Source organism: Trematomus bernacchii, unplaced genomic scaffold, assembly GCF_902827165.1.
Source record: "Trematomus bernacchii unplaced genomic scaffold, fTreBer1.1, whole genome shotgun sequence".
NCBI classification, from domain to species: domain Eukaryota; kingdom Metazoa; phylum Chordata; class Actinopteri; order Perciformes; family Nototheniidae; genus Trematomus; species Trematomus bernacchii.
The window spans coordinates 1033933-1054150 of record NW_022987828.1 but is presented as its reverse complement, the minus strand read 5'-3'; the positions used below and the strand labels follow the sequence as shown (position 1 = coordinate 1054150).

The 20218-nt window shown below is 41.1% G+C and overlaps 1 protein-coding gene across 1 annotated transcript in view; it reads left to right on the top strand.

Annotated features, from left to right (window-relative positions):
• The window catches only part of cdh23 (cadherin-related 23), a 185371-nt gene that overhangs the window by 68037 nt on the left and 97116 nt on the right, over positions 1–20218 (top strand). Inside the window, 2 exon segments of the mRNA XM_034152488.1 lie at positions 16072–16266; positions 16342–16470. Of these exon segments, the coding sequence (XP_034008379.1) occupies positions 16072–16266; positions 16342–16470 (324 nt within the window).

The window sequence follows — 20218 nt, the reverse complement described above, 5'->3', positions numbered from 1 at the left end:
GCGAGTCATCTTAGTGTTTATATGTCTGTCATTTTCATGGACAGATTTTTTTTTACTGCGACAATCATGCAAGCTGCAGTCACAAACACTTTGTAGTTGATTTTAAAACAAAGGCCTAGTTTGAAGATAGGTCTGATCCAAGCAAGGGCACCGGGAGTAGGGAGTTAGGAAATGGGGAATGCCCCCCCCCCCAACACACACACACACACACTTGTTTAGATATAGTTTTAGAAAGTGTTACATTTGTTAAAGAACCGTAGAAGAGCAGTGAGGCAGACCATAAAGCGCCAACCAGGAAAACTGACATGTAAGACTGCCAACCTCTTTGGGCCCCCGCAGAGTGTTATTTCCCTTTCACAGGGCTGGCACATATAAACAAACAGATTCCCACTAAGTCAATCTTATGGCACCCAAAACTGTACATCTAACCTGTAAATATTGGACTCTGAGAGAAGTCTAGCCTGGCTCCAGGTCCCAGAATTGCTGACTACATCTTCAGTTTCTTTTCAGCAATTGAAATTGATCAAATATTGAGCCAACCACAGCTATTTAGGTATAATTGAGAAATGGAAACGTCATCTTTCTGTGCCAATTGCTGACAAATTATACAGTACTAAGTTGCTCAAAAGAGTGAATCAGATCAATGCTGTTGTCAGAACTTCATTTGAAAAAAAAGGAATATAAATGTAGATACTGGAGTTTCTGTGATGGTGAAATTAATATGTGTGGTCATTATTATACCCACAAAACCCTCAATCACTAATTGACAAACATGGACACAATAGACAAAAAATGCAATTCTGTCTGATTATCAGACCAGGGGAGACCAGTGCACATTGAGGAAACTTTTGGTGACACGATGTGAATATGCAAACTGAATAGACTGGTGGTTTCAACATTTCCTTCTGCGTGGCCACAATAAGACATCATTAATGTCTCATAAAATGGAAATGTAGATCATGGTCTCTTTTCGGCATCTGGGTAAACTTGACCTTGTGTCAGCCAACACTTCTGGGGCCGTACACGTTACAGTAGTTGAAATGGAAGCAATTTTCCTTTTGTTTTTTCTTGTGTGTTGCTCAGAGTCTCCACTTTGTCTTTGTCGAAATCTCTCCCCACCGCTTCACTTTATCTCTCCCCTCTGTGTTAGTTCCGGGTAATTGCCTGAACAATGTTCCCCTCACTCCCAACGAATTCAATTCAGACCACTTGCACTGGTGAGTGACTGCAAACATAACGGTGCTTCCATTAAAAAGCCTCTCCAGCCCTACGTACAGTATTGGATTATAAAGCTTTGTGATGCTGTTTCAGATGTGTTCAGGTGATTGCCCTCTATATGAATAGTAAAGGATTATGACCAAGAACAAGAAGCAGCCGACTAATTGAGCAATGCACTTAACCACTTAGCATGCTAATAAAGCTGTGCAGGTGTATGGGTGCTGCAGGTTGAGCCCTCTGCCTTTAACTCTGCTTTTGGTCGCATGCACACACACTTAAGAAAAGCAACCTACAAACTCAAACACACGCATCGCTTCAACCAGTCCCTTAGTCCCCTATGTCTTTAAAAGAAAGTGTGGACTGATTAAAGTCAGAGTTTTATGGGGAACTGTGTGTGAAATATGACTAAATAAATAAATAAAGCTAGAATGTCTTGCCCCTCTAGGCAACAGACGTTTATATGATAATCAGCTCCACTCTAATTTGCATTTAATTCTATTTTAAAAAATGACTTCTCAAAAAGAAAACAGTGATGAAGAACGGGAACAATATGTATGAGAACAAGAGATGCTGTAGAAGGAAAAGCAAATATGCTTTATGATTTGCCTTTTACTGTTTTTCATCAGGTAGTTCATTTTCTTTATTTTGTTTCAATATGAACATTTCCTCGAGGGTCATACGGTTCATAATGAGAACATAGATGTACAGTATTTTCATCTTCTTTTAAACAGTCCACTATATGTTCATCTGAATACCTATGAATCCTACTCTGCTTTCTTTGCTATGAATCCTACTTTGTGTTTTGGGATTAAAAGGCAGTCTTGGACTGAAAAGACTAAATAAATGAATATGACCAGCTCTGGCTCGAATTGAGAAGCTTCCATCTGATTCTTTTAGCACTGAGCTTTTCTACCAAAAGAGGCAGAACTATAGAAAATCCACATCAGTGCTCTCAAAACATTTGTCTTTGCTCATGAGGGAAATGCTTGCAATGTAGAGCCCTAACCAGATTGAATTCCTGAACGATCTGACAAAGTCAGATTAGGGGGTTTATGACTCTCAATCCTATAATACGGCACTTGAGATTCGTGAGTAAGACCAGAGCAGTGGTAGTAATGTACGTCTTGTAAAAAGAAACAGTATAACATTGCTAGTGCTGTGTATCACTCAACATGCTGCTTTACAGTTACATTTGATACATTAATCATTTTAACCTTAAAGGTTTTTCTACAAAAATACAAATATTAATATAGCAGCAAAAAACTACTGCAGTGAATATTTGAAGTGGAATAATGTCTACCTGAACAGAGAATGAAGTCATGCTCCCTCCGTGTGTGCGCTTATACACAGTTGGCATTCCACGTAATTGCCACCCTCTGGGTAACAGGTTAACACTGTTAGCACTCTTAGCCCCGTTAGCTTGCTAGTTAGGTATTCAATATATACAACTTTTTAATCACTCAATTGGCTTGAAGACATACTGTATGAATTATACCAACCCATTACTCTTTCTTTTTATATTTTAAATGTATTGTTGAGTCTGTTTCTTTACTGTTTTGTAATATAAGTATTCTGTGGTAGATTTAAGACCCCGAACAAGAAGCCGCCATGCCTCGAGTTCTTACATAGCTAAATACGGCACTTTTAAATATAAATTGAAAGAAATTGTTTTATTTCACCTTTTGTATTCTCCATTAAGATGGGGGAGATCAGATAGAGGGGATGTATGACTCCTGGATGTGGCCCATCCTTGCACCCTTCCCTTGGGATCAACCCATCTGCCTGGCACTACAAAATCTGGCTCTGTGGATCCCTGTGGTCTACCTCCTGATTACCTTTACATTTAAACAAACAGCACTGGCTGTGAAAGCAGTCAGCTGTGAGCTCTGACAGGGCACAGTTATTTGACAGAGAACACAGATCAAGATCAAGTTTTCTTCTTTTCTCTACTGATAAAGGGCCCTGTCAATACACACAAACACACTTCCTTATCGCTTGGTTACATTGGTTCCCCATCTACCAACTCCCCACTTTAACCCTCACTACTACGCTCACCCTGTCCTAAATCCTAATTGTAACTTAAGTAATACTAAATGAGTTTAGTGCGAGAACCACACAAAATGGCCACTCTTAACAAAAAGTGCTAAATCTGAGAACAGGAACACATGACATAATGAATACACACACAAGCGCACACACAAACACACACCAATTGATAGGCTGTCCTTGCCTTGGAAAAGTGGCCCCTCTCCCTGTCTGTTGGTGTGGAATCATTTTGTTCGTCTGAGTGCTTCTCCAGAAAATGGCCCATCGCTCAGCCTGGCCCCAGAGTGGACAGCAGTGCACGAGAAAGCTGGAATGAAAGGAGTTTATAATTTAAGATATTTTCGCCATCAGTTTCTGTACTGTACACAAAGACTTACTCCATATTATGTATTGAATTATGTTTTCATGACCAGTTTAACAGAAAGTCATTGGGTACAGGAGGTCAAGTGAATTTCCAGGAACAGTCTAACTGCTGTTAGAAAAGGGAAAGAGAAATTAATGGCATCTGAGTGTGGCATAAACAATATTGCCAATCCAGTCAGTGGAGAAATTGATTTTCTGACAAGACCAATCATAATCCAATAAAAAAGCTGAATGAAACACACGGACATCAGATTGGAAATACGGATGGTTCCAACCTGCTCTTACTTACTCTCATTTGTAGTGGCTATTAGTCTCTTTAAAGGCTGGGCACTTCACTCCATTAGAGATCAGCCTTTTTCAATCTCACTGCCTTTCCACCATCACTACAGACATTATTAGATGGGAGGGGAAAAAAGAAAAGCAAAATGGAAGTGTAGAGAACTGGCTGGCTTTTTGTGACTGATGCCCCCACTGCAACACCTCTGGATTCCCCAAGGCTGTCACAAACACAGACACAGAGAGGCACTCACAAGCCTGAAACTGAAAAATCACAGCAATAAAAATCCTTATCAGCTGGTGAAGTCAAGAAATATCATATGACCACATCTCATTGAACAGAAATGTGCTCTACTGTAGATTAGAAAATAACAAGGATAAAGCCTCTTCAAACCTTTTGCAAACATTATTTCTTTGTCTAATTAATGCCGATTGCTCTGACACACCTTTTTAGTTTTGCATTAAGTGAGACTAGTCTTCATGTGGGGACGAGACAGTTTACAAGTAGCAGTGCCTTTCATTGCAAGAGTTGCAACATTATCAACACCCCATTTCCCTCAGAACACTCTCTCTGTTCTTTTTAAAATTGCATTCATTTCGGCTGTAGACTTGATAAGGTTGTTTGAGAATGCGCACAATTTTACAATCAGGGACTGAACAAAATCCAGGGATCTCCACGTGATTTACATAATGGCGTGCAATAGCAAGGTGTTTCTTCTATTTCTGTCTGTCTAAAAGGTTTATTAATTGACCTCCATTTGCAGCGCTTTCTTTACCCAGAATTGTATTTTGTTCAAGTTTCTATTCCATTTGAACTAGACAAGCGCTGCTCACAATGTACAATAGTGTTGCTGGAGTTTTGACCATAGACAGTCTTATCTTTCCAAATTCTTGTACAAAACACAGTGAGAGCTTGCACAGCTGCTATCCCTCAGTTTCAAAATAAAGCTTCATAGCAATCTCTCTTCCAAGGCTGCATCATTCCATTGGAGTTAAACTACTGATAGGCACAGCTATCAGCAGATTGCTTGTTGTCACTCAGGCAGACTGTCTCTTACCTCAAACTGAGGTCAAGATACAATTCAACACTCAGGCTGCAATGATGGCATCAGCCACCTAGGCTTTACCACTGGGGCTTCAAAGATTGAAGGGCTTTATGAGATGGGTGTCATACCTCCACCTCAACCCCAAGCACAGTGTCCAGCGCGATATCCCAGGTACATGCAAGAGGACTGCAGCTCTGGACCACCGGGACAGCATGGGCTTTAAAGAAATGGTTGCCATGAGTGGAATTATAATGACAGACAGTTTTTCCACCAGAAAGGCAGTCTTATTGGTGTGTGGATGTTATTGCTTCATGATTTGAAATGTTTACTACACCCCTTTGGCCTGAGGGCTCATTTTACCAGAGAAATGTCTGGTCCAGAAAATACTCAATGTTAAACCACAAGCCTGGTTTCTCTAAATACAGCACATTTACTCAAGTGTTTAAGCTGTTTAGAGATGTTGGTAAGCTTGGCATGGTACACACAGTTCTGCAGGGGAGGTCTGTTTGGCATCAGCATCTCTGGCATGTCCCAAAGCCATTGTACTGCGAGCAATATGTGGGATAATGTGCTTTATCATATTGTTAACACAGTTCACAGACATCATTTCGATACTAGATGCATGTTTATTTGGAGGTTTAAAGGAAGCTGAACCGCACTCTAGCTTTTTTTCAGCAGAGTATAAATCATTTTTGTATAATTTTCCCCCACTTACTGTTGGAGAACTTGCAGATGAAGGACACTTAGTCTTGTTTCAATACGAGTGAATTATTGATAAGCTAATTTCAAATGTGATATATGGCTTTGTGTGTCACCTCTATGATTAATTTAAGGGTTCTCGTGAATCACCTGCTTCAGCATCTCTATCAAAGCTGCAGTGTGAAATCATTACTGTCGCCCTGACCGCACCTATAAACTATATACTTGGTTAATTGTGTGATGTTTGTGATAGTGATTTGTTAAGAAATCACTATCACAAACATATAAACTGTATATTGACATATTCAGTTTTGTGCTCAATGTTTAGTAACTTGTGCAACAGTAAGGATTGTTGCTCTAAAAGGAAAACTATACTTACTTAAAATACTTAAATGTAGTCTAAATTATTTAACAAATGACTTCTTAAGGAAACAACCACTTTAAGATAAGCAGTTTAGTCCATTTATATAGTTTTAACACCACAATATGTATATCATAATAATGAAGTCTGGTCAAAATGTATCTTAGCTTTTAAAGGGACATGTAAGCAATAACACACAACAAGGCACCACATAAAACTAAGCAGACCATACATTTCATAAGGCAAAGTGGAATGCTATTTCTTTGCCCAATTTGTGTTGCTTGCTGTTTATTGTATCTAGACAACATGGAGTGTTTTGGCACTCACAGTCTACCATTACCATTCAATTTGCCACTGGCCAAAAGTGAAGCTGTAGTCAAAGTTTGTTTTACCCGTTAGATCTAAATCACCAGGTTCAAGTAGCTGGTAACACATGTATAAAGTATTTCTAGTCTATATATTTTACTTTAATTAGCTCTCACTTAATTATATAGCTTCCCTTTCATCTGATTGGCAATACATTCCCTCACATATTTTAGGTCAGAATAAAGCCAGCCGCAGTGTGAGAAGGCGCTACATGTGGGAGGCAGTGACAGAGGGCCATAGGTTATGAGAGGCAGGCAGTGAAAGGGTGAGTGACGCTGGTACAATTACATGCCTGCTGGGTTGGAAGCGGAGAGCAGACAGCCGGGGAGGAACTGAGAACCCTGCGAGCAGTGTAGGTGTAATCATGGCTCTATTGTAGCGAGCAGCTGGGCCTCTGGAGCTGTGAGCAGCAGGGGGCCGAAGCCTGGGCGCTGCCCCTGCAAAATCACCATGTCTTTTAACATTTCTGACAAAATAAGAGCAGAGCATTGTGCTCAAAAGTCGGTTGGCCATGGCCTTTAACAGGCAGAACAAAAAGTCAAGTTGACTTAACAGAGCAGAAATGGCATTCCAAAGAATGAGTTTTTCCCACTTTATTTTCAATAAATTAACTGAAAGATGCAGCAGAATTTTCCAGGATGTTTAAGTCTTCTGGTAGCAGGGTCTAAGGATAGTATTTTAGACAGGATTAGTTAATCACTTGTCAGTTAATTAGTTAGTTGATTGATACACTTCTTTCAGATCTAGTTATGTGGTGAGACATCATCTAAACAACTGTTTGTCAATTATTACATTGTAAGTGAATATTTGTTATACCAAAAACTAGTGATGACAACCTGTGATTAGAAGACAATTGTTCAGTGGGCTTGTACTTCCCTTGGACAATGTCATTTTATATCACTGGTAGAAATGTGTGTTTTTCAGCTAGGCTACTACAATAACTGCAAGGAGAACATTACGGTAAGCGGTGGTGGGAGTTTGTTATTGAGGTGGGCTACTTGAATACACTCATAAGGCACTCCTAAAGTTAATAAACACGCACACTCAAGCTTGAACATTGAAACAACTAAAGACAAGTTTTACATTCAGGTACAAGTATGGTTCATTAAGGTTCCATGTCTCTTGTTTCATTCATTGGTAAATAAACTCATTCTGTCACCGCCACAATCAATAAAACATTAAAGTATTTATCAGAAAGCAAGCTTTTTTATCAACAATCTTTGGACTGACTGGTAAGAAAAATCGAATATGTGACATTTTCCTGAGCACAAAATCAATAGCATCTTTGTTGTAATACATTTCATAGATAAGCAAATCCCAAACAAATGAAGTACTTGAGCATGGAGAGGGATGCTGGCATGTGAAATATTACTCATTTTTGGGTAATGTTTTTGGGTGAAGAATGAACTTGAGTTTGAATGAATGAATATGATTGTCAAAAATGGAAATGGATGTATCCAATATGCACTTAGCAGATGACTAGGAGAATACTAACAGCTGTATTTATCCTCCATGCAAAAAAAAGCAAGCATTATGCATTAACTTTATAGCTGATGGAGACCAATCTACATGTCCTTAGAGAGAAGGGGAAGTGCAAAGTAAAAGGTGTTACTTTTGGACGATTTTAATGAGTAAAAGCTACATGCTACCTGCTAAGATGTTTATCATTTTTCCTCATAAACCCCTGATGTTTCACATTCTGGCTGATAATGACTCTTGTTTTTAAGAAAAATATGATTTAGTGATAACATTTTCTTTTTCTATATTTAGCTGTCTCCTCTCACTTTGCTTTCACCCACAACTTAATTACTCCATTGCAAGCATTGTGTTTTGGTCATTTGCATAATGTTTTGAACAAATCATGCACTTATTTGGGGCTTTTAGCTTGTGGACCTGAAGAGCATAATTTACCTTCACACAGGCGTATGAGTGAATCTGGCTTCAGTTTCCCACCACTAAAGTGATGTATAAATGAATTGAACGGTTGTTGTTGGACAGAGTATCAACTAACACAATTGTGAATACTCCCTCAAGGACTCCCTAGAGGAGGGAGTTGAGGTTTAACCACTGGAATCCATTACCGTAAAGCTTCAGCCCTCAGAGGACTTCGGCCTGTCATCCCTCCAGGTCCCAGAGAAAACATGGGCCATGTAGTGTTGAGGTCTTGCCAGCCTTTGGCTCTCCAGGGCCCAGATGTCATATTGAACCAGGAATCTGGCGTACATGAGAACAACACTCTGCGGCTTCCTTCAATCCAGGCTGTAGAGACAGCAGTGCAAACACCACCATATTATACAGCAGAGGCACAGTTAAGTGAATAGGGACTGCCTTTATTATACATGTCGCATGGCTGTTAGTGGCATGCCTTCACTTTCATACGCTCTTATCCATGCTCTTGCTGCCTTCACTCACTGTCTTCCTTTTTCTCAGTCTTCTGGTCTGTGTTTTTTTTTATCATAATTTGTTGACACTCTTGTAATTCCTAAGTTAGTTGAAACTAATACATCACGTATACAGTAAATACAATACAGAATATCAGACCATTTATTGCTTTGTAGAACCATCATTGGCAGCAATTTCCTCTTCTGCATTAGTCTTCCTACTGTAGGTATACCTATTTATAATGCAATTCTCCCTTGCAAATCCATCAAGATCGATCAATTAGGACATTGGAGTGCTCAGTGGGCTTTTGTTGTCTCCTACTGTTTTCATTTGGGTTCACTCTAGGGGCCACCAAAGAGCATTTAAATATCTAGTGTTGTCTTCACTCTGTGACTCCATATACTAAAACGGCATTTTGGTTGACTGCATTCTGGAGTAAGTCTTTTAGGATCAAACTCCGCCCCTAAGAAGAATCCATCCCCCAAGCAAGTAGTAAAGCACCAGAATTAAGGGGGCTTGATGTGGAACTTGGCATTCAGGCAAACAAGTTACATATTTTGTCTCATTATACCAGAGAATATTTCCTTTCATTCTGTAACCTTCTATGGGGCTGTTACAGCTACAGTGACTTCTGTCTTGCCAAGTGACTGCAAAGGGACACTCCTGAACAATGCCCTTATTGCCTATTTACCGACTGTCATTAAAGGGCCAGCTTTCGGAATAATGATTGTGTTTTCAGATGTTTCCTTTACCCAATGAGGCCCACAGTGCTAATGGGATGTAGCCATTCCTAAAGTTCTCCATGGACCTGTGCATTTACACAATTTAAATATATTGAGAGTTCCTTGGACTTCAAGGACTTCTTACAATGTATTTTGATTCATAGGACATTGATTATAATTGTATGTGCCTGTAAGTATTTGCCAATATACTGAGTTTGAAAACACTTCAGTAAGTCAGCTTTTTTCATTGATTGCAAATCAGTAACGTACAGTATATTGCATCATTATTGAGTGTAAGTGTAAGTAATGGCAGAATTTGAATGAATAAGGTTCCATAACACAACAAGGGGGCTGATTAGACTCCAGTAAACACAGTTTGCTCTCGCTTTAAATCTCTGTCTCTATAGCTTTCTCTATGTACTCTACAGTGCATATCACTGCTTCTTCTCCTTCTATACTGTAAGTAGTAGCTCTCAGAGGGAGAAGAGGGCGATTCCTGCAGAGCACTTCAGATAAGACACAGCGGGGAACTCTTCATACCTCTCCAACGGTCTCACCACTTAATATTCTGCTTCCCATAGGAAATAGCCGCCATTTATTCAAAAGCTACAAAGCCCAATCAAAGTGTGTATATATAGGAAAATGAGCCATGGCTAAATAATTGGCGTCTGCACGTGTGAAAAAAAAGAGGAAGTGACACATTCAGTGCTTCTCAACTAGCATGCAGTGTTATCCAGTTTAGCGGCCCCTGGTCTAGCCAAGCCCTGCTGGATATTGTTTATTGTGTAAGTCATTTATGGAGAAGTAATTGGACAGTCTTATAGGATAATAAAAAATGGGGATTCATCGCCTTGCATTTTGCGCCCAGTCACCCACATTGACTTGTAATCTGCATCACACTGGTCCAATCAATGGCCTCATGGCGAGGCTATTGAGATCCAATGGAAAGTACAAAAGGCCAACCAGAAGACTGTCTATGACTATGTTTGATAGTTATTGCTCTCTCATTACCAGAAGGCCTGCAGTGTGCTCTCTGTAGTGGTGGATTGCTGAAATGAATAGAAATTCTCCGTAAGTACTTCATGACCTCACTGTTTAAATAGGTTGCTTTATTGCTTTTCTCTTAGTATTGAAATGCACCGCTTATCCAAACAGAGCATTTTGACCTTCAAAGCCTTTCAGGGGAATAAAGGGAAAACAAGATAAACATAAATAAGGTGAACGGGTAATGGTTATGTTGTGATTCTGCAGACATCAGAGCATCCAGAGTCTAATAGAAGCAGAAATATGATCTACACACGCACTCACTCACGCACACATGCACGCACGCACGCACGCACGCACACACACACACACACACATCTCTGAAGTACCACAACTGGCACACTGACACAGACTTGGTCATCTGAGCAAAGCTTTGAACTGTTGTTGCACAAACTGCTTTGAACACCTCAGCACTGTCAAATCCGGTAGATCAAAACTGGTGTGTGTGTGTGTGAGTGTGTGTTTACTTATTCCAGTGTGTAACCATTTTTTTACTTAACCTTGTGGCATTCGACAGTGGGAGGTGTTAATGAGTCATTGTTTCCCAGGCTGCTGTGTAGCGAGATAGAACCCGGCATGCTTTAGGGGAGGGAAAAGATATGTCATATCACACACTTTCTCCACACACTTCCAGATCACATCCTACACACACACAGACACAAACCTAATGCTAAACTATCTAACTGCCTCCATGACATCAAAGCAAAGTTGATAAAGCAGACACCCATGCCAGACACGTACAGGTATACAAGTGTGTACTTACACAAACAAGCCCAAACAGGAATATTTAATAGATTTAATTTATTCAGAGTAAGATCTTGTGTATTTTTTCTCCATATAATGTGTAGCTGTGCACCAGTGTCAAGCTGCAGGCTTTGGGGTAGCTTTTACAGGTGTTTTCAGTTCTCTCGTGAGCAGACAACTTAACAAGCTCAATACAAATATCAGAGGAATGCAGCTTAGATGTTTAAACCAAATGCAGTTATTATTGTGGATTAGTAACTTTGTTCCTTAGCTATGCAACTACCGGTAAGGTTTGCTTTAGCTGCACTTTTTGTTATTCCTGCACTGTAAAATATTACCATGATTTCACAATATTTAGCTGTAATATTTTACAATAAATTACTGTTTCAAATCAAATCAAGTTTTATTTATAAAGCACATTTAAAAGCGATTTTTGGTCGAGCCAAAGTGCTGTACATGTAATAAAAACACATTACTACAATCACAATAAAAGACAATAAATTACAACAGATATATATAAAAAATAAAAATGAAACACAAGGAAAAGTCAGGAGTCGTACTCCGCTCTAACTAGAAGGCCAGAGAGAAGAAGTGTTATTAGTGCAGATTTAAAAACCCCTAGGGTCTGGGCCGACCTCACATGGAGGGGCAGAGTGTTCTTTTACCACTTTACAGTCTTCACCTGTAATGTTCACAATATAATACTGTAATTTTGAAATTCACAGTGAAATCAATACAGGCACAGTTAATTACTGTGAATGTACAGGATAAATGATTACCAGGATTTCACAACATGTTACTGTATTATTTCACAGTAAAATACTGTATTCAGACCATCCTCTGTGATAACACAACAAATTAAGATTGCTTTTATCGCTCTTGCTTGGCTTTAAATACTAATTTCTTTCTTTGGTGCAGGTTTTACTTAAATTGAAAGGGGCACCGCTGCATGTGCCTTAAAATAAACGATGCGACGTATAAATCTATGTAAAATTGAAATTGTTGTCTTGGCTTATTGTTTTCAGGTGCTTCCTGGGCATTAATCCTGAGACGGGCTCGAAAGCCAAAAAGAGGCATGGCAATTTAAACCCCCATGTCAGCACATTCTTCAGAAAAATGGTTGACTTTGAGTGGATGTCTGTGTAGACATGTGTTACGTGCTGCCCTTCTTGTTTTCTTTTCTGTCTCCCTACTGCGCATGGGGTGCACCTGGTCTGCCCCTGGCTCCGCCTCTGCCCAGGTGTTCCAAATTCCACTCAGCTGTGTGTATATATAAAGAGAAGCTGGAGGAGAAGGATGTCTTGCCTATCCTAACGCCGGGAGACACTCTCCTTAGAATACCTCTTTGCCATTTTGAGCTGTAGGCCATATTTTTGCAGATGTGTTTATGTTTAGCCTGGAGGACCTGGTAGTCCAGTTTTCGCGGCTTTATTTTGTTTCCCATAGGGTTTATAATTGATTTCTGGTTAGGGGGGGAAGCTCTGGGTCCTACGGTCCGTGGTGTGGCTGGCTCGGGTTCCCTCCTTCTGTTTGTTCCTTTTGGCGAGTCCTCCAGATCTCTTTTTGTTTCCCGTTTCGCTTGTGTGAGCAAACGGCTGATTATCAATAAATGCTCGTTACCAAGTACCGGTTATTGCGTGTATTCTTTCATGTTGCGGGTCTCAGCACGAGCCACTACCGCGGAGTAGAGGTTGGGGCCGTAACAACATGTCCAAGACACTGTGAAATGTACTTTGCACTTCAATGGAGTAATACAAAGTTAAAATGGGCATTTTCTTTGTTTTTCTTTGTTGATTGAGCTGATTGAATTGTGTAGTTATGGTAAAATCCCAGTTAACTAGTCAAATTTACAATATATTATCGTATTATTTACATTTTTATATTTACAGTAAATTACTGGCTAATGTGTTGCATTACTTCTACAGTAAAAGTGTGAAAATACAGGTAATTACTGTAACTTATGTACAGCAAGGTACCATAATACCACAGCTCTGTACTGCTATATCACAGTAATTCCATGGGCATGGCAACTGTAAAGTCACAGTATTTAGTTGTACTTTTATTCTAATTTACTGTAAAATATCTACAGTAAATTACTGTGAAATATTTACAGTAAATTACTGTGAGATATTTACAGTAAATTACTGTGAAATCCATGCAACTAGTAGCCAGTAATTTTATTTAGCACATTTCAACACAAGGCAATTCAAAGTGCTTTACAAAAATGAAAGACTTTAAGAGCATTAAGAAATAGTGCAGTGGAAACACGTTCAAGTGAATTTGCCAACCACTACACACTGACACAGTAGTCAGACACACCTGAAACAGGAAAACCAAGCATGTAAAGAAAGACAAGGTGAGATGTATACATCTTTGCATATCCTGCAGAAAGTTTCTTTTCCAGTACCAGTATTGGCAAAAAAACATCTCTAAAAGCATCAATTCTATAGCAAATTTGATTATTTTAATCCAAAAATAGTGTATTCTCAGAATTGACCTGTGCCACAACTGGTGTTCTGGCACCATGTTGAGAAATGGAGCCCTTTGGTATCTGTTTCTCTCTTTGGCATCTGTTGCTCTCCTCGACTTCCCCTGCAGCTACACCACTTGATCTCTCTCCTCTTTCTGTCCCTCAATTCCCATGTGGCCATCTTGCTTAATCTGGTTAGACAGACCAGTTTCCAGCACTGCTCATGCATGTGTAGAGACCAATGGGAGGATGTTAGGGGAGGGAAATCGAGCGAGAACAATAGCAGAGGCAGGGCAACCAAGGCAGTGAATGTGCAGCAGCTGTAATATAAAGTCATGCAGACAGAGGCAGTTGGCCTTAATTTGCTGTTAAATTGAGGTGATGAACCCCTGCCCTTCAGAGTGCAGTGGGTTAAAAGGTCTAAACACACACATTTTGCTACACAAGAAACAAATCCCTTGGAACTTACGTCCGCAGGCACTGTCAGCAAATGGACATACTGAACCAAAAATTCAAACAAACACAGATTTATACTCAATAGTAAAAGTTTGCATGCACACATACACATGCAAACGCACCCTCCTGACACCTGTGCAGACAGACTGTGGGGTCAACTGCTCTCTTTCTGTGTGTCACTTCTTTGGCTCAGGGCCCAGCTCCATTCAGCACCATGACCTCCCTATGTGGTCACGCTCTTCCCCCCCCTCCCCCCCAGTAAACAAGGTAACACACTCTGAACTGTGTGTGGGCGCAGGTGAGTGTGTAAGAGTCTCTTTCTCACACACTTCCCGGTAAATTACTGGGACGCAATATTACTTTTTAATTCATAGCACAGCCTCTACCGGCATCTTACCTGGAAAATTGGTTCCATAAATTACCCTGAATATCAATCCCTGCTCCAACATATGACACCATGTACTGCATGTGCTAATGGGGTGAGATTGGGAGAACAGGAGCCTCGTGCGAGTGTTTCTTTCCAGTTATATAGCTAGAATACCTCTCGTGCTCCAGTACAACCTGTTTTTTTCTTCTATCTGTAGGCATTTCTATTTCTTATTAATTGTGTGCGTGTGACTGCTTTGAGATAAAATTCCAATTAATAAGAATGTTCCTCAAACTTACCGACAAGCTTCTCTACCTGGGGACTGTTTCTTTATATGGCCTCCTGATTTCTCCACCGGGTTTCCACACTGACTATGACCAATACAGACCGTACTCTGACATGGCATGACATTTCTTGACTTTTTTCTCTTGCTTTTAGACATCCAAAGCAATTTTGGGAGGTAAACAGAGAGGCAACGCTTATATTTTCAGACAACAAGGTTGGAGAAATATCTTTTTGACAGTTGAATATCCCACACCATCGAAGGTGCACTATTGTGAGAGTAAAATCTGTTTTATCAGAGGCAGTCACAATGCAACAGACGTTATGTCTAACTGAGATGCCATATCCTGTGTGGCCAAATTAAACTCTGCTGCCTGCTGGCTATGGTCACATCTGAAACCGTCTCCATGCACGAAAGGCAATGAGAAAAGTTCAGTTCAAAATGAAAATGTTGTCATTATTTTTTTGACACCCATAGAGTGGCATTCAAGGTTCCAGTTAGGTTTGTTGGACCCACACACATCAATATAACACCATGGCCTCACCTCAGCCTTCTTTGAACCCTTTGAACAGAAATCTTAATGTGACAGACTTTTCAGAGCTGCAGATTTCCTTTTTATTCTCCAAAAGATCTTGCAGCATGGTCAAAGGGTTTTTGTAGCTCTGATGCTGCGGCTGCAGATCGCCCAGCTCGAGACTGTAGTCCTACAAACCTCACTTAATGTGTAGGTGTGAGCGATTGACTGCATTTTCATTTTGTGGGAAACTATTCCTTTGAGTGAGAAGTATAGAACTTCAGAGGCAGTTTGATTCAACTGTGTTATATCTTTTTTCTCTCTACAATTTGCCATTTGGAGCATTGAATTGCCAATGGCCATAACACATTACAAGTGGTTGGAACAGCAAAGTAAATCACTGCTTTTATTTATCCAGAAAGATGGCCTTTCTATTTGCGGACTTGATTCAAGCACATTGCTGCAGGGTAAGGATTTGAACATTACTGTGAAAACTGAGACATTGTGATCCTTAAATGATGACTTAATTAAGTCCTGATGGATGGCTATGTAGTAAGGCATTTGTGTAAACCACACAAAGGTCATCATTTGACACCCTGAACATGTTGGCAATAAAGATATTCTATTAGAGTGTAAATCCAGGCATGTATTTCAATATTGTCCATCATGCTGTTTGTCAGTATACTAATACTGTGTGTTGAATGTGTGTTTCAGAACACACATGTGGGCAGATCAGTGTTCATGGTGAACGCCACAGATCCAGACCAGGGCACAGGAGGCAGCGTTCTCTTCTCCTTTCAGCCCCCTTCTCCCTTCTTCTCCATCGACGGGGCACGGGGCACCGTCACCGTCACCAAGCCCCTGGACTACGAGACCACCTCAGCCTACCAGCTCACTGTCAACGCCACGGTGAGCATACTGTACACATACAAGACAATCCCTGTCCACTTTAGACGCATACTGAATACTCTTCTGTTTTCTCAGGATCAAGACAAAGCGAGACCCCTGTCCCGGCTGGCCAACTTAGCCATCACCATCACTGATGTCCAGGACATGGACCCCATTTTCACTAACCTGCCCTACAGCACCAACATCGAGGAACACGTGCCTCTGGTCAGTATTACAATCCCAACTAACTCCACACATCCACAGCTTTTATTCTATCCATGCAGCTTTTATGTGAATATCTCCGTTTCTTCCTCTCCCATCCTTCTCTATTGCCAACATATTCCACTTATTTTTGACCTCATTGCTCATCCCAAGCTCCTCCTGTCCCATGTTCATACTCCTCTTTGATTATTCAGGAGGTGTTTGGAGCGGGTGCAAGAGAAACGTGGTTAAAAATCGAGGCCTGAGTTATTATCGGGGCTGGATGTCTCACCTCACACACACCCAAACTCTGCCCCTACATCCAGCACGGCGGGTGTTGGAGTCTGTAATTACTGCGGGAGATTTACAGTTCTGCTTCAGGGATGTGAGGCCTCCAGCAAAGGTCACTGGGGGCTATAGGATTTATCTCCCCATGCTGCCTCATGCTCATACTGCTGCATGTGTGTGAAGTATGAAGTCTTTGCATTGGAGGACGTACTAAGCAGGGGAGTCTTGCCGTGACCCTACCTGTGTCTTTATTGCAAGTAGGTTTGTAATGTCTATCTGATACACTGAGTGTCTGTTTTCCCTGTAAACCATTATGTTCAGTCCCCTGACTCAGCCCTCTAAACTCTGTTCCCAGGTGGCTAATGGTCCGGCTATTGATGTTTCCACTCGTAGAGAGGGAATTACACACAGGGGCATAATGCTGTCCGTCCTTATTTCTGTTCTCTCTGTCTCTATCAGTTTTATTTTGCCTCTCACTAAAGTCTCCCCCCTGACTAGCCCCCTACCCTCAGCACCACCCCTTCCCCACCGAATACCCCTCGTCCCCGGCCTGCACGCACTGTAGTAGAAATGTCAAGTGCTACATTTGCATGCATATTAACGGGGCGTGACTGTGTCGACGCCCGGTGTCTCCCCGATTCTCTGATTCATCAACTGTCACCAGGAAGGTCACAACAGGAGGAAGAGGAGGGGGATCTGTAAGTGGGGGTAGAATGTGAGGGAGATGTTTGGGGGAATGAAATTAGGAAAAAGTTAGATGGCGTACTAAAGAAGAGAAAGTTAAAAGGAGCAGTGTTACGTCGGAAACACAAAGTTGACATTGGTGAGTGGATTCCAGATTTGTCACAGCAGTTGAGCAGCGCTAAGCCTCAGTAAGACTGCCCGGGAGTCTTGTAGCTCTTGCCTCTAACAGTAGGGGGCACTGTTTAATCCTATTACTGAAAAATGTAAGTACTTGATCATGGTAGGAGTGCAACCAAAATCTGTTACAGAGCCCCTCTGACCCTACAACAGATTAACGGGGAAGACGCACCATTACAGGCCAACGCTGCCGCTTTTACACACAAACACACGCACACACACACACACACACACACACACACACACACACACACACACACACACACACACACACACACACACACACACACACACACACACACACACACACTCTTTCAATGCACTCATGTGCTATTCTAATGGGCATGTGTCATTTCCATTAGGCAGTGTTTGGCGGTGATAAGCCGAGGGCGTACATGACGGAGCGAGTGTCAACTGTTCTCAAGGCCCGTGACATGTACACGTAAAGGGATATCAAACTTGCATCCCTGTCATAGGTCATTTCTCAAAGGTGTGAGTGCACACACTCTCTCTCTCACACACACACACATACAAACCCCCTTTCCTGCCTCTCAGTTCCTGTTTGTCTCTCCGTGTCTGTCTTTCTCTTTTTGTCCAGCCAATCAACCCGTCATCCCTGGAACACTTTGACAAAGGAGTAGAAGATTTTTTTCTTTTCCTATTTTTTCAGATGAAATCACAGGGCAGGGTTTTCAGCTGTTAGAGCTGTGAATCCATGCTGCTTGGACTGACGTTTAAGCTCCTTCTAGGAAAACACAATTTGGCTGTCAAATCAATGAGTAGAAAGAACGAAAAGGAGAATGCGTTGGGGTATGCACTGTATAGCTAGACATGAAAGGATGAAGAGGGGGAGACGATGGTTGGCTCAACTTTGGGGAGGTGTGTGTGTGTGTGTGTGTGTGTGTGTGTGTGTGTGTGTGTGTGTGTGTGTGTGTGTGTGTGTGTGTGTGTGTGTGTGTGTGTGTGTGTGTGTGTGTGTGTGTGTGTGTGTGTGTGTGTGTGTGTGTGTGTGTGTGTGTGTGTGTGTGTGTGTGTGTGTGTGTGTGTGTGTGTGGAAAAACAAATGGTCCGAAGATACACGGATACATCTCCCTCCATCATGTTGATTTGAATCCGAGGTTCTGAACATGAGCCCGCCCCGCTCGACCTTCTGAGCCAATCACAGCGCGATAATGACCTGCCTTCCGTTTCAACCATACTCCTTCCGTTTCCACTATACTTTCTCTCACACATACATGCATTCTTATAGTGCATATATTATTTATAATATTAAATGTAAACATTGAATGAATGTGCATGAGAGCAAAATGTATAAATATGAGCGTTAAAATATATATGTGTGAGTGAAAAATGTATAAATATGTGAGTGACAATATATGAATGTGTGCATTGAAATATGATAATATGAGAGCAAAATGTATGAATGTGTGAGTGTAAATATATACGTGTGTGAGAGTGAAAATGTATGTATGTAAAAGGAGAATGTATGTGTGTAAGAGTGAAAATATATGTATGTATAAGGAGTGTGTGTTTGCAGGAGGGGGGATTGCACATTTGATGGTTGATTGAACATATTCCACTTGTGTGGACAGCTCGAGAATATTGCTCTCATTACTTCAGCATCACTTCTTCTCCTCATTTGCTGTCCCTTATTTCTCTCTTAGTATGTCCCTAAATCGTGTGTGTGTGTGTGTGTGTGTGTGTGTGTGTGTGTGTGTGTGTGTGTGTGTGTGTGTGTGTGTGTGTGTGTGTGTGTGTGTGTGTGTGTGTGTGTGTGTGTGTGTGTGTGTGTGTGTGTGTGTGTGTGTGTGTGTGTGTGTGTGTGTGTGTGTGTGTGTGTGTGTGTGTGTTTTTCCTTCTCAGCTTGTGATTGGTGTGAATCAGTCCCTCTAAAAGGCTTGTAATTGATTCTCCTGTAATTGGTCAATGACAGGAGATGCTTTGGCAGAAATGGAGCATAAACATGCCGTAGACACAATTTGCAGAATCGATGGGAGGCAGCTTGCCTGAGTGTGAGTGAGAGAGCTAAGAGGGGGATGTGATGGAGCAAAGGAGGGTGGGGGGGAGAAGAGGAGGAAAGCTATTGGGAAGTAGGGAGGGTCTCTCCATCTCTCACTGCAGCACAGGGGTTTTTAAGTATCACCACCATGTCTGATTGAGGCACGAAGGCTAAGAAACCTCAGCGGATCAAAGACTTTTCAAACAACCCTCTGTGTTTCCTTTTCTATTCCTTAACTGTCATACTGTGGTTGTGTCAAGGTAAGGACCCTTTGGCGAAGCCAGAGAGTTTAAGAGACCAAGAAAGGGTCAATGAAAGCAAACAAAACCCTTCATAATCATTGTTAACGTTCCTTTTCAGGCTGAAGTGCAGTGGGGCATTGGAAATAAACTACACTTACATCAGAAACCATTGTCTTGTGTGGGAGAAAAGTGCTCACTCATGATAAATATTTTCACAGTAAAATATTGTGTCTCCTATCTCATGCTCCAGTTGCAGTTTTCAATGATTAACTGCAAACTGAATGGCCAAAAAATCCACATATTTTTTACAATATGAAAAATGCCACTATCATTATTTTCTGCATGTATCAAAGAGCAAAAACAAATAATAGGAATCTGATCG